Source organism: Mobula hypostoma, chromosome 14 (genome assembly GCF_963921235.1).
Source record: "Mobula hypostoma chromosome 14, sMobHyp1.1, whole genome shotgun sequence".
Classification (NCBI taxonomy): domain Eukaryota; kingdom Metazoa; phylum Chordata; class Chondrichthyes; order Myliobatiformes; family Myliobatidae; genus Mobula; species Mobula hypostoma.
In genome coordinates, this window is record NC_086110.1 from 51,603,829 (window position 1) to 51,618,527 (window position 14,699).

Here is a 14,699-nt window from a genome sequence, read left to right on the forward strand (position 1 = left end):
TCGAAGTTTGGCTTTGCCCTCTGGACTTAGTCAGTGATGGGTATCGGCCGCAAGACTTGCTGATCATGGGTATGACCTTTGGCCCTCAACATCCAGATTTGCATGGACATTATTTGTCCTTCAGATGTCGACTTTGGGACTTGCATGGACCTCATTTGCCCTGTGGGCCTTGATCTCCAGACTAACACAGACCTTTGATCCGGTGACCTGGGGTGTGGGAGGTTCAAAAGCTCATACCCAGGAATCGCCATCGATTACAAAGTTTTGAGCCAGGACTGGGCCCTTGCTGACTTGGAGATCGCTAGTCTCCTCAAGTTGGACCCCCAAGATTGCTGATGTTCAACTGTGGAGCATCCTGACCTAGACTCAAAACTCCTGTTAGTCTCCTCATTTACTGCCCCTGACCTCTAACTCCCCATAATCCCTGAGTGGTTCTCTTGGTGAAAAAGTTGTGAGCCCAACACAGTGAGAAAATTTCAGTCACTGATTGGAATTATGGAGTGAGAGAAGACGATATAGTGAGGAGAGCAAATAGGTAAAGCAAGAGAAAGATGAGAGGTGATATGGCTGAGGGGAACCTTTAGACTAACTCTGGATGGTGAATAGGACGAGGTTTGGAAGTGTTGAAGATACAGTACTGTCTAATATAAACAGTATGCGCTGCTTGAGAACTGTAAACCCAGAAAGCTTAAACTGGGATGAATGAATGGTGTATTATTTTTATTTGCACCTTTTAGTGCTTTGCAGCGGTTGATCCTTTGCAAGAGCAAGTTCAGAATTATTATCACTGACATATGACATGAAATTTGTTATTTTGCAACAGCAGTGTAGTACCAAGAAATAAAACTATAAATTACAAATATAAATAGTATAAGAGACAAAGAGGAATAATGAGGTGGTGTTCATGAACCACTCAGAAATCTGATGTTGGATGGAGAGCAACTGCTCCTAAATCCTCAAGTGTAGGTTTTCAGATTCTTCTACCATCTCCTTGATAGTAGTAAGAAGAGGCCATGTCCAGGTGCTGAGGTTCTTGTGTGATGGATGCAGCTGCCTTGAGGCCCTGCCTTCTTGACGATGTCCAAGATGTCCTTGTAGGGTTGTGCTCATGATGGAGATGGCTGAGTCTGCAGCATCTTACGATCTTTTGCATTGGAGCTTCCATACCAGGTCACGATGCAGCCAGTCAGATGGCTCTCTGCTGTGCATCTATAAAAAATTTCAAGAGTCTTTAACATGTCAAAATCTCCTCAAACTGCCTTCTTAATTGTATCGATGTGTGGGCCCGGAATAGATCTCCTCAGATGTTGCACCCAGGAAATCAAAGCTGCTTGCTGTTTCTACTGCTGACCCCTCAATAAAGATTGGTGTATGTTCTCCTGCCTTTCGTTTTCTGAAGTTCACATTCATTTCCTTGGACTTGCTGATTGTGACAGGGCAGGTCTGCATTAAGTAATTCTAAAATACTTCGCTTTCTCTACTCTTCTCTTTCCCCCCCCCCACCCCGGTTGTTAGATGTTGATTGATTCTATTGCGGCCGACTGTCTGATTTTTAAAATCCACACCTTCATAAGGGCACGCGACCCTCACCGAAACCCACAGTGTGATACTGATGTTGTGTGTGAGGTTGTTGCGACACCACAGCAACTTAACAGACTTGTGGGTACTTGTTCCAGGGTGAAGGTCCATGTTTTCTGTGCTTTTAATCTTAATTGATCAGAAATGGAGGAGTAGTGAGCCTATTTTAATGTAGAATATAAGTACTCTTATGCTAATCAAAACTGGTATTGTGGTTACAGATTTTTCCACAAATTGAATTGTTATCTGTGACTATCTGATAGAAATACAGTCTTGAATATTTTGTAGTTTTGATCTTACTAACTTTTACAATGCAATCTCAACCTGACCATTAGTTCATTATGCCCTTTCCATTAGTTCAATTGTTTCTAATTCTATATTTCCATATTCAGCATTGACATTTTTCACATTTACCAAATAATAGATATTTTGTAGACATTATTTATTTGTTTGGTAGTACAGTATTACTGTAAAATAAGTTGCTCGCTTAGATTCATATAGAGCAGAAAAAAACAACATGATAGTGTTGTCGCTTTTAAAAAGGCAATTGGACTCTTTCCTGTGGCGGCCAAATACACCCAGTTCTCTTTAGGGAGGTGCTCTAAAGGTATACAAAGTGAGTATAGAATGGGTAAATGCAAGCAGACTTTTTCCACTGTGGTTGGGTGGGACTGCAACCAGAGGTCATGGGTTAAGGGTGAAAGATGAAAAGTTTAAGGTGGCTATAAGGGGAAATATCGTCGCTCAGAGTTGTGAGAGTGTGGAATGAGCTGCCAGCATAAATGCTGCATGGAAGCTCAATTTCAACGTTCAAGAGAAGTTTGGATGGGTACGTGGATGATAGGGATATGGAGGAGTACGGACCTGGTGCAGGTTGTCGGGAGTAGGCAGTTTAAATAGTTCAACCCTGGACTAGATGGGCCATAAGGCCTGTTTCTGATTCTAAATCTGCTTCCTCCATACTCTTACAAATGCATTGCAGATTGTAACAGCTAAGTTTTTAAAATCTCTCTTCCTCCCCAATTCCATTTGTCTTGTCAATTATCTTCTGGTGCTCATTTGGGGAAATGCAGAAAAGGGACAGTTTTGGATCATGGAAAAGAAAAAGTAATATTGTAGCCTTTTTGTTCAGAGAACTTGAGCAATTTTCAGAGATATTAATGGAACATAGGTACAGTTCATTTACATCTCCTCCAAGAAAAATTTCTACTTTGGGGAAAAAAATAATAATTTGTATCAGTGGGCATGTGTTGTCTATTTTTGCAACTTTTTTTTTGCTGAATGTCTTAAATTCCATATTTTTAGTACTCATCCCCACACCATTACAATGTGGTTTCTGCCCCATTCCTTTTCAGTCCTGATGATGGGTCTTAGCCCGAAACTTCAACTGTTTATTCCCATCCAGTGATGCAGCATGACTTGCTGAGTTCCTTTTGTATGTGTTGATCAAGGTTTCCAGTACCTGCAGAATCATTTGTTCACTCTATTCCGAATTAATGTTAATTCAATTTAATCAGGTAGGACTTATGATCACCTTACTGGAATGATTTTGGCATTGAATTGAAAACATCAAACACAGATAAGAATTTTTAAACTTTTAATGTTAGAATCTGGTATATTGTCTCTTAGCCATTGTCTTGGAACGTAATTGAATTCAATAAAGCAACTGTGAATAATCCTCCTGTTAAAGAGAAAAGCACTTTCTTTATTGCATTACATTCAAAAAGGATGTGTGGCCAGGAGATCAAGCAAATCACTTATTCCAATGTCCACTGCCAATTTTATTCTGAAATTTGTGCTAGACCTTGTTATTTTTTGATGTTATGATTCTTGCAGAGAAGTTGTTTTGTTTCATTAGCATTCAAGAGCATTAATTTATCATCAGCATACCAACTGACACCGAGAGCTTACCCTTTCAAATTCAATCAAGAACATGCAGTTGAATATCTGAAATGAATTACAATAGAGGTTTGAGCATTTAGTACTAAGTGTAAATACTTGTGGGAAGAAATCTGGACCAAATAATGATATTGTGGTAAATGGCATAATTCTAAACAAGATGATAAAGTATCATTTTATGCACAGAATTTATTTCTCACACTTAGCAGCAGTGATATTTTAAATTTTTCACTGAATGCCTTTAATAATCGAGAGCTGACTCAGAAAAAAATGGCACAATAGATGAGCAAGTTTGGCTCTTATTATGGTATTATCCTTCATGGATTACTGTTTATCTTGAGAAATTATTTTAAGTTAAATAATACAAACTAATTTATTATTATCTTCATAGCTCTGGAAGGCACAGTGTTAATAATGTTATATTCCATGTCAGCTGTTTTGACCACTTTGACAATAAAGAAAAAAGAATTTTGACCAGTATTTATCTTTAGATTTGACTTAAAAAAAACTTGCTGCATGGCATTGATGCTGCATTTTATCCGTTGGAATCTATGTATGGTTTCCATGATTATTGAACAATATTTCATGCCGTACTCTCTCAATATTGGACATTTCTCAAAAAAAATGCTGCACTAAATTGAACCAAAAAGGAAGTCACCATAGTAAAGAGGAGAAATCTTGATATTAGTACTTTAATTTCAAACATACTTAGTTCAATTTCAATGTTGATGATAAAAGCATATTTACTCTCCTGGCATGCCTGGTTATTTTAGGTGCTTATTGTTATCTGATGCTTATATTTCAGAACAAAATTGAATTATACATCACCAACTGATGATGGTTCAGTGTATAAAATTGTCCTGGATGGGATTTCTGTTGCTGTTATGCGGGAATTACTGGATTATATGTTTAGTGGACAGGTACAGTACCTTACCTTGTTCTATATTGTGTTCATTTTATGTAACCTCTTTATTGTAGTCAAATGTTTGCTTTCGTTAAGTGAAGATGCTACTAATTTCTTAAAAGAATTTTAGGATGTATAATGTATACATTTCTGACATTAAACGTACCTTTAAAACCTTGAATGGGCTGGATTTTTCCTCCCTTTACACAAGTGGCAATTTGGCTTCATTATTCTGCGACCTCCTTTTTAAAAAAAGGCCTTGCTGATTTGATTTCAAAATGGTTCAACCATGCTTCATTGATATTCAGAAGTATTTTTACATTTAATAAAACAATGCTGTTTTGATTGGTGAGATTTTATTTTGCTGGTGGAGTTTAATGGGTCAAACAGCATTTGTGATGCCAAGGGATAGTTAGCATTTCAGTTCTTGACACTACACCCTTTGTTGTTTGGCCTACTAGGTTTCTCCAGTTGTTTGTTTGTTTTTGCTCTGGATTACAACATCTGCATTCTCTTGTCTTAGTGTTTTATTTTACTCTGCTATTTCCTTATGTTGTTAATGATTTAATATTAGTTTGGATATAAATTGGCTGATTTAAAGTGAAATTGTATAGCAAAATAACGAGGTATAATGAAAGATAAATTTAATGCTGGTATTGGGGCAAGAGAAAGGGACCCAACAGCAAATAAAATTTGTTTAACCAGTGATACAACTATAAATTGGGAAAGGTGGATTGAAAATTGTTACGTACCCCGTAACTGGGTTGCCAAACCAGCAGAAATGGATCACTCAGTTGGAGTCTGGAGTACTAGAACTAAGAAAGTTTTATTAAAGAGACAAGCAACACAGTAATCGAAAGGATAATAAATGCAACAATTCAACAATGATAACCACACATGTGCACAGAATTAAGATAACAGCACCAATCAAGCTCTATCGTTGTCTAGGGGTTAAATGACCAATTTCAAAATGACTCAAAGTTCAGTCCAGTTTGTAGTTCAGTTCGCAGTAATCGTTGCCATGGCGATGGACAAGGTGGGGGGAGAGAGACAGAATAGGAACAACTGATCATTCAGCACAGCTTCACTCACAGACCAGCGGGATGGCTCACAAACAGCTTTTGGGCAGGTCCTTGGGGATGTCACCTGAGGTCACCGACTGTGACCCCTCCTCCAGATGCGGTCGATCCTCTGCAGTGAACCCGGCACCCAGGCAAGGGCGGACACACACCGGGTTCCCGCTGATCGTACCTTTCCACCCACTCATGAGAAGCGCACCGCTTCCAGGGTCTCGTTACCTCGGGTGGCGTGTGTGTCTGTCTTAGCGAACCTGTCCCTTTTTATCCCCCTGCTGGGGTATCGCCTGTCCATCACTTCAAACAGTTCAGGGCTCAAAGGGGGGAGCCGCTCCAGACAGCTCTTCCTCCCACATCCCTTCATTACACATCTCCAGACGCTGCTCCATTGTTCCTTATCTCTCCTTCCCCTGAGGGCAGGTGGCAGACCAACTGCTGATGCCACCGATGCTAGCCCAGGCCAGCAAACATCTTAATTTTATGTGTATTCTCGTAACACTTCCCCCCTTTAAGGATTTTTACCGGGAGGTAAAAATTACAAACATGACTACATTATCTGATACATACACAATATACATCTTTAACAGTTATTTAGCTAATACAGAGAATTTGAAGCTGTCAACACCTTGACAGACAGTCAGCGATCACATTTTCTGTTCCTTTTACACGTGTTATTAATAATCCCTTAGACCAGGCTCCAACTCAGCAAACTTCATAGTGGCCAAAAACACTGATGAATTGCGACCAATGTAACCTCTCATTTGGTTTTGTCCCGGACCACAACAACAAGGGTCGTCCCATTCCGACTCAATTTTCCCTCGCAAGGGCTTAGTAGGAGGGGGACGGGTATTGACCGCAGAGTTATTGCAAAACTTCCTGCAGTACCCCACCATCTCCAAAAGCCTTCTGAGGGCCCTCTTGTCTGTCGGGGTTGGGAGGTCAGCGATAGCCTGCACTGTAGCTTGCATCACTGCCAGCTGCCCCTGTGTCACCACAATTCCCAGGTAAGTGACATTCGTGTGGCCGAATTCATTTTTTCCAAGGCTCACTATCACGCTGGCTTCAGACAGCCGTATTAAATTGCCAATACACACCTCTGTGTTCATCAGCCCTTTAGTCACTGAATTACTCGAAAAATATGGGTGTTGTTTGCTTGGCCGCCCTATTGTAACCGACATAACCCAACGTCCCAGTTCTTTGCATTTCCTCGGGACAATCAAACACATGGGTGCGAGTCGTTTAATTACTCCTTCGGGGATTAAGGGAGAGACCTTATCAGTAGACCTGGCCAAAACAATAGCCTTCTCCCATCTGACCGATCCCATCCTAATCTTTTCAAAATGGTTTTTTCCTCTTATCAAGGGGCCCCTAGCTTCATTGATTTCCACGCTAACACCGACTAGGTTTGTTAGCATATCAAAAGCCGGTGACCGTCTCAGTTCGCGTCGGTCATGATCAATAACATTCTTCCCCCTGGGCAGCCGGTAAATCTCTTTCATGATTCCACCAACTGTTTCCTCCAGCACCGCAAAATGTCCACCGGGGGGTACCTCGTGGGCCATGTTAAAAACCTCATCCCCATAACTCTTTTGCACCACCCCCCACTCCTCATCTGCGGATGCTGTACTTGATTTCCCTTTCTTCCGTAGCACTTCCTCATCCGCACAATAGCCTACTAGTTCCTTTGTCAAGGCTGTGTCAGAGAGAGCGGTCTCGGCAAAAACCATCAGCCCCTCGTCTCGCTCCTGCGTCTGCACAAATTCTTTCCTGGCTACTGCTACGTCCGTCCCAGCTCCCTCACTACCTCTTATCTCACTACACCCTGTCTCATACAAGGTTGGCAGAAATGTTTCAGCCAAATTCACCATCGCGGGCGGGGCCTCCATGCTGGCAGGCTGACCCGTCAATCTCACGACTGGGAACACGATTCCTCCGGCGATGTCATTACCGAGCAAGACTTCCACGTCTTTCATCGGTAATTCGGACCTCACCCCGATCGTGACTAGTCCAGAGACCAGGTTGCTCTGTAAATGTATCTGGTGCAAAGGGACTGACTCTGTCCCTTCCCCAACACCTTTGACCTCTACCTCCCCAGTCTGGGTCTCTGAGCTAAACTCTAATACACTCTTCAGTATTAGTGACTGACACGCTCCCGTGTCTCTCCAGATCCGCACTGGAACTGGTTTTAACCTCTTTTTCACTGACACCAGTCCGGCCGAGATAAACCTCTCGCGCCCTTCCTGGACTTTTTCAGACCTGTCCTTCCCTAGCGGTTCGCTTAACAGCTCAATACAGCCATTCAAAATTTCCGCTTTTCCTTTCCCCGTCTCCTTCCTTGGGGCAAAGCACCTGGACGCAAAGTGTCCGACTTTCCCACAATTATAACAGACGACCCCAGGAGACTTCCTACCAGACTGCTCCCGGTCTACCTTATCCTTTTCACTAGTCCCCGGCTTACTTTCTGACTTTTCCGGTGGACTCTCCCCGCCGTCCTGACTACCCTTCTGGTAGCCTTTACTCGGGGCAACCTTCATTTTATGCGTCAACGCATACTCATCCGCTAACTTAGCGGTTGCGGCTAACGTGGCTGCCTCTTTCTCATCGAGGTAGGGTCTCATACCCTCAGGGACACAACCTTTAAACTGCTCAATCAGAACCAGTTGCAGCAGTCTATCATAATCCCCCTCTACCCCTTTCGAGGCGCACCAACGCTCACAATATGTTTGCATCTCACGAGCAAACTCCAAATACGTGCGGTCCCACCGCTTCCTCGCATTCCGGAACCTCTGCCGGTATGCCTCCGGGACCAACTCATAAATCCTGAGGATGGCCTCCTTCACCACCTCATACTTCTGGGCATCTTCCGCGGATAAAGCGGAGTAAGCTTGTTGGGCTTTCCCTTTTAGTACACTTTGAAGTAAAACAACCCACTTATCCCTCGGCCAGTCCTGACTTATAGCTACTTTTTCGAAGTGGAGAAAGTACCGATCCACATCGGTATCGTCAAATGGGGGAACCAGCCTAACCTCCTGGGTCGCCCGGAACCCTCCACCTTGGTTCGGCACGAGCCCCTGCTCGGCCCTTATCTTTAACTTCTCCAGCTCAAATTCCCTTTCCCTCTGTTTCTCCTCTCTCTCCAACTGTCTTTCTCTCTCTCTCGCCTTTCTAACTCTCTCTCTTTCTCCCGCCTTTCTAACTCTCTCTCTTTCTCCCGCCTTTCTAACTCTCTCTCTTTCTCCCGCCTTTCTAACTCTCTCTCTTTCTCCCGCCTTTCTAACTCTCTCTCCTGCCTTTCTAACTGCTTCTCTTCGTGTTCTAACTGCCGTACCCGGAACTCGTGCTCGAGTCTCAGTTTTTCAAGCTGTACCTGTACCGCGTCTCCAGCAGGTTTTTCAATAGACACCTCCCCCAGCTCACCTTGGGGAAACACACCTTTAGATACATAGTGCTCTACAATAGCTCTGTGTATCTCCTCTCTCCTCATTGTCGACTTCACCTTGGCAAGATTCACCCGTTTGGCCACAGCTATCAATTCCGATTTCCTGGCATCCTCTAATGCCTCCAAGGTCGGCGCCTTTATAAATTCCTCAACCTCCATTTCTGCTGTTTGTCTTTTCTTTCTTTCGGGAATTTTAACCCAATCAATTTACTCCGTCCCAAATTTAGCGTTCAAAATCGCGGACGAGAACCCCACTTATGTTACGTACCCCGTAACTGGGTTGCCAAACCAGCAGAAATGGATCACTCAGTTGGAGTCTGGAGTACTAGAACTAAGAAAGTTTTATTAAAGAGACAAGCAACACAGTAATCGAAAGGATAATAAATGCAACAATTCAACAATGATAACCACACATGTGCACAGAATTAAGATAACAGCACCAATCAAGCTCTATCGTTGTCTAGGGGTTAAATGACCAATTTCAAAATGACTCAAAGTTCAGTCCAGTTTGTAGTTCAGTTCGCAGTAATCGTTGCCATGGCGATGGACAAGGTGGGGGGAGAGAGACAGAATAGGAACAACTGATCATTCAGCACAGCTTCACTCACAGACCAGCGGGATGGCTCACAAACAGCTTTTGGGCAGGTCCTTGGGGATGTCACCTGAGGTCACCGACTGTGACCCCTCCTCCAGATGCGGTCGATCCTCTGCAGTGAACCCGGCACCCAGGCAAGGGCGGACACACACCGGGTTCCCGCTGATCGTACCTTTCCACCCACTCATGAGAAGCGCACCGCTTCCAGGGTCTCGTTACCTCGGGTGGCGTGTGTGTCTGTCTTAGCGAACCTGTCCCTTTTTATCCCCCTGCTGGGGTATCGCCTGTCCATCACTTCAAACAGTTCAGGGCTCAAAGGGGGGAGCCACTCCAGACAGCTCTTCCTCCCACATCCCTTCATTACACATCTCCAGACGCTGCTCCATTGTTCCTTATCTCTCCTTCCCCTGAGGGCAGGTGGCAGACCAACTGCTGATGCCACCGATGCTAGCCCAGGCCAGCAAACATCTTAATTTTATGTGTATTCTCGTAACAAAATGCATAGTGCTTCTGGTGAGAATCTTGTCTGTTTCTACAAGAAATTTTGGAGTAGTGCATAACAAGTACTTAAACAGAGAAGCAGCAAGTGAACTGGATAAAGTTTAAAAATTACTCTTGTATTTAGAAAAGCCAAATTTTCCAAATTTGGAAAATATCAAATTTTCCTGAGATGCCCGGAAAAAAACGTTGCGGACTTGTTTCTTTGTATAAACCTATTGGGTAAAAGTCTAATATCTTCTATGGCTTTGATAAAATTAGAACTGCCTGGGAGCATGATTTAAATATTTCTCTGTCCGACGAGGTTTGGGATTCAATTCTTAAAGTCAGTTAACTCAACCTCTATGTGCTCGCCACTGCTTTTTGCAGTTCAAGGTTGTACATAGGGCTCATATGTCTAAAGCCAATTATCGTGGTTCTATTCTGATATTAGTCCCTTTTGTGACAAGTGTATAGGGGATAAGAGAAGCCTCCTACACGTATTGGGCTTGTCCCAGTTTGGAGAGATGTCTTTTTAACTTTATCTCATATCCTTAATTGCTATTTAGAACTTAACCCTTTGATTGCTCTTTTTGGCATTTTGGCTGAAGTTGACATGTGTTTGAGTCTGACTAAACGGCGAACATTGTCTTGTCATGTACCCCGTGATGGGTTAAAGATCCAGCAGAGATGGAAAACACTTTGGAGTCCAGTGTTGCTATTAACTAATAATATTTATTAGTAACTATGCAGTACAGTAATATAAATGTAGATAAATCAAACAGGTTAGCAATGATTATAAGTAAATCAGTAAGTGTGGAAATATGAAAACCAAGCTTCTTCAAAACTAGGGGTAAATAGATAGTCTTGCGATGATGAGTAGAGTTCAGTTCAGTTCGTGGTATTGAGTTGAGTAGTGATGGAGAGAGAGAGAGAGATTTGAATCTTCAGATGAGCTGACGCCATCGATCTTCCCATTATCCTCTGAAATTCTTTAGAAGTCACTGACTGTGACCACAACAAAGGGGACCCTTTTTCTGTGGTGGAGCTATCAAACCAGGCAAGGGTGACCAGGCAACCAGACAACTCCCCACCAGTCAATCCCTTTTCTCACTGCAAGAGCCACTGATCGATTTGCCTGATCGATCCTCCAAAAACCCAGTTTTCCTGTGGGCACAACAAAGCTCATTCAGTGTCCAAAACATGTGCCTGAGGTCTATATCATCTGACCTCCTATTTATCTCACCGTACTGAGTACCAACTGTCATTCAAATAATTTCTCCTTCCTTTGTGTAAAAAATGCACAAGCAAGTCATGTCCTTGGGAAGTATAAACAACCTGTGAGCAGTCCATAACATCGATTGTCCATCAAATAATGCCGCCCTCAGTCACCATACCGACTTACGAGCTGCCCGGTCTCTCCAACTCAGTAGAAATCCAGAAGTTACTCCCAGTGCCTTAAAGTGACAGTCCAAAAGTTAGTCTTTGTCTCTCTCTCTTTCTTTCTTCCTTTCTCTCTCTCTTTTCAAAACAACATGTCCGTGTTAAATAACTCACACTCTCTCTCTCTTTTCAAAAGCACAGTTCATTGGAGTAATCGAGCACAGTTTTCTAGGAGTAATTCAGGACCCCGTCACAGTCTTTTGCCTCTCTTTTGGCTCGATGTTTAGTTCTTGGGTGGAGAGATGTTGCCCCACCCACTCATGCTCAATGGCTTAGAGACATTATTCCCTGCTTAGATCTTGAAAAGATTCATTATTCACTTCTTAATTTGGACATAAAGTTCCATAAGGTGTGGGGACCTTTTCTTGATTATTTTCATAACTCCTCTTTAGATTAAAGATTTATCTTCCTTTTTCTTTGATTTAGTCCCTTAAATCTAGCTTTCTTTTCTGGTTAACTTTTATGGTGTTTTTTTTTAATAATGTGAAATATTATAGTTTAGGTAGTAGGCAATACACTTTTTTTTATATTCACAGCTCTGTGGCGACAAAAGCTTGATTAACTTTTCTTTACGTCATCATGGTTGGCTTGGAGTGCGTGGTGGGAGGGTGGGGTGGAAACTAACTTTATATGATTTTATTTTGGGTGCTTTTTCTTTACTGTTATCAATTGTACATCAGACACATTGGTTTTGCACTGTATAAATCTCATATATGTTGGTTTTTTTTGTTCTAATGTAGAAATTCAATAAAAAGAAGCTAATTAAAATAGATTGTAACTAAGTGGTTTTAATTCCTGGTTGAACCCATGATCACTTCCATCAAAATGAATTATCTTCATCTACACAACATCTCTGCTTCTGTCACAAGTGCAATTTGAATTCAATCCATTCTTTCAAAGGGGGTTCTAATATTAAAACAAAAAAAAATTCTGGAGCCTCATGAATTCTGAACCCTCATCAAGATAGAGTTAATCTATTGAAGACCCTTTGTCAAAACACATTTTCGGTTCTAATAATGGATCTTTGACCTGAAACATTAACTTTGTTGCCTGACCTGTTGAAATTTTCCAGCATTTTATTCATTTATTTAGCAATACAGTGTGGAGTAGATCCTTTTGACCCTTCGAGCTCTGCCACCCCAGCAACCCCAGAACCCTGATTAACTCTAACGTAATCACTGGAGAAAATTACTATGACCATTTAACCTACCCAGTACGTCTTAGGACTGTGGAAGGAAACTGGAACACCCAGGAAAAAAACTCATGCATTTCACAATTCTACCCCTATGCTTCTTCCCTGTCCAAAAACACTATTTTTAAAAATTCTGCCTTCTTCAAAAGTACTTTGAAGGCTTTGTTCTTCCCTATATATGTTAACCTTTATCATGCTTTTGAGATCTATGTGATTATAATGTTACAAGACTATTAAATACAGTATACATACCCCCCCCCCCGCCCACCCCGGAAGTTTTCATGTTTTATTGTTCCAAAACATTGAATCACAATGGATTTAGTTTAGATTTTTTTGATACTGGTTAATAGAAAAGACTCAGTCGTGTCAAAGTGGAAACAAATTTTTGCAAATTGGTCTGAATGTATAAATTATTAGATAGAAAATAATTGATTACATAATTACTCACCCCCTTCAAGTCAGCATTTAGTAGATCCATCTTTGGCAGCAATGACAGCCAAAGATGGATCAGTATGGCTAGGTCTTTGTCAGCTTTGCAATTTTTGGATACTGCAATTTTTCCCCATTCTTCTTTTCAGAACTGCTCAAGCTCTGTCAGATTGCATAGGGATCATGAGTGAACAGCCCTTCTCAAGTCCAGCTTTAAATTCTCAATTTGATTGAGGTCTGGACTCAGACTTAGGCACTCCAGGACATTAGCTTTGTTGTTTTTAAACCATTCTTGTGTAGCTTTGGCTTTATGTTTGGGGTCATTGTCTTGCTGGAAAACAAACCTTCTCACTCAGTTCTCTTGCAGATTGGGGCAGGTTTTCCTCCAGGATTTCCCTGTATTTTTCTACATTAATTTTACCCTCTACTTTTGCAATCCTACTAGGGCCTGCTGCAGTGAAGCATCCCCGCAGCATTAAGCTAAACATAGTGTTTGGTCTGATAGCCAAAAAGCTCAATTTTGGTTTCATCAGACCATAGAACCTTCTTCCAGTTAACTTCAGAGTCTCCCACATGCCTTCTGGCAAACTCTAGCCAAGATTTCATGTGCGGTCCCCAACCCCAACCCCAACCCCAACCCCAACCCCAACCCCAACCCCCAACAGTGGCTTTCTCTTTAACATTCTCCCGTAAAACTACAACTGTTGAAGCATCCGGGCAGCAGTTGTTGTATGCACAATGTCTCCCATCTCAGCCACTAAAGCTTGTAACTCCTCCAGAGTGGTTATGCCTCCCTCACTAGTCCCCTTCTTTCCCTCTCACTCAGTTTTTGAGAATGGCCTGCTCTAGGCGGTTTACAGCTGTGCCAGTCTTTCCATTTCTTCATGATTGACTTAACTGTACTCCGAGGGATATTCAGTGACTTGGGAATTTTCATGCATCTATCTCCTGACTTGCAATTACCTTTTCACAGAGTTGCTTGGAGTGTTCTTTTTGTCTTTATTCTATAGTGACCTACCAGCAGTTGGACCTTCCAGATACAGGTGTATTTTTACTATAGTCAATTGAAACACCTTGACTGCACACAGATGATCTCCATTTAGCTAATTAAGTGACTTCTAAAACTAATTGGCTGCACCAGTGAGATTTGGTGTGCCTTATTAAAGGTGGCGAATACTCAAGCAATCAATTAGTTTGTATTTTATGTTTGTAATTAATTTAGATCACTTCTGTAGAGATCTGTTTTCACCTTGATACAAAAGTCTTTTTCTGTTGATCATTGTCATTAAATCCACTCTGATTTAGTGTTGTAAAACAATAAAACGTGAATTGAGCCAGTCGGCTGATCAGTCCACTCCACCATTTCATCATGATTGATCCATTTTTTCTCTCAGTCCCAGTCTCAGCCTTCTCCCCGTATCCTTTCATGCCCTGACCAATCAAGAATCCATCAACCTCTACCTTATATATACTTAAAGGTTTGGCCCCCAAAGCTGCATGTGCAATGAATTCCACAGATTTGCCACTCTTTGTCTCAAGAAATTCCTCCTCATCTCTGATCTAAAAGTATGCTCCTCTATTTTTAAGACTGTGTCCTCTGGTCCTAGACTCTCCAACCAGAAGAAACATTCTCTCCACATCCACTCTGTCAGGGCTTTTCAACTTTC

General features: G+C 42.0%; 1 protein-coding gene across 2 annotated transcripts in view; it reads left to right on the forward strand.

Annotated features, from left to right (window-relative positions):
- gan (gigaxonin) overlaps window positions 1-14,699 on the forward strand; it is a 134,819-nt gene that overhangs the window by 12,929 nt on the left and 107,191 nt on the right. For both annotated transcript variants that reach the window (XM_063067129.1, XM_063067130.1), the window contains exon 2: window positions 4,283-4,397. In XM_063067129.1, coding sequence (XP_062923199.1) covers window positions 4,283-4,397 — 115 coding nt within the window. The remainder of the gene's footprint in view (window positions 1-4,282; window positions 4,398-14,699) is intronic.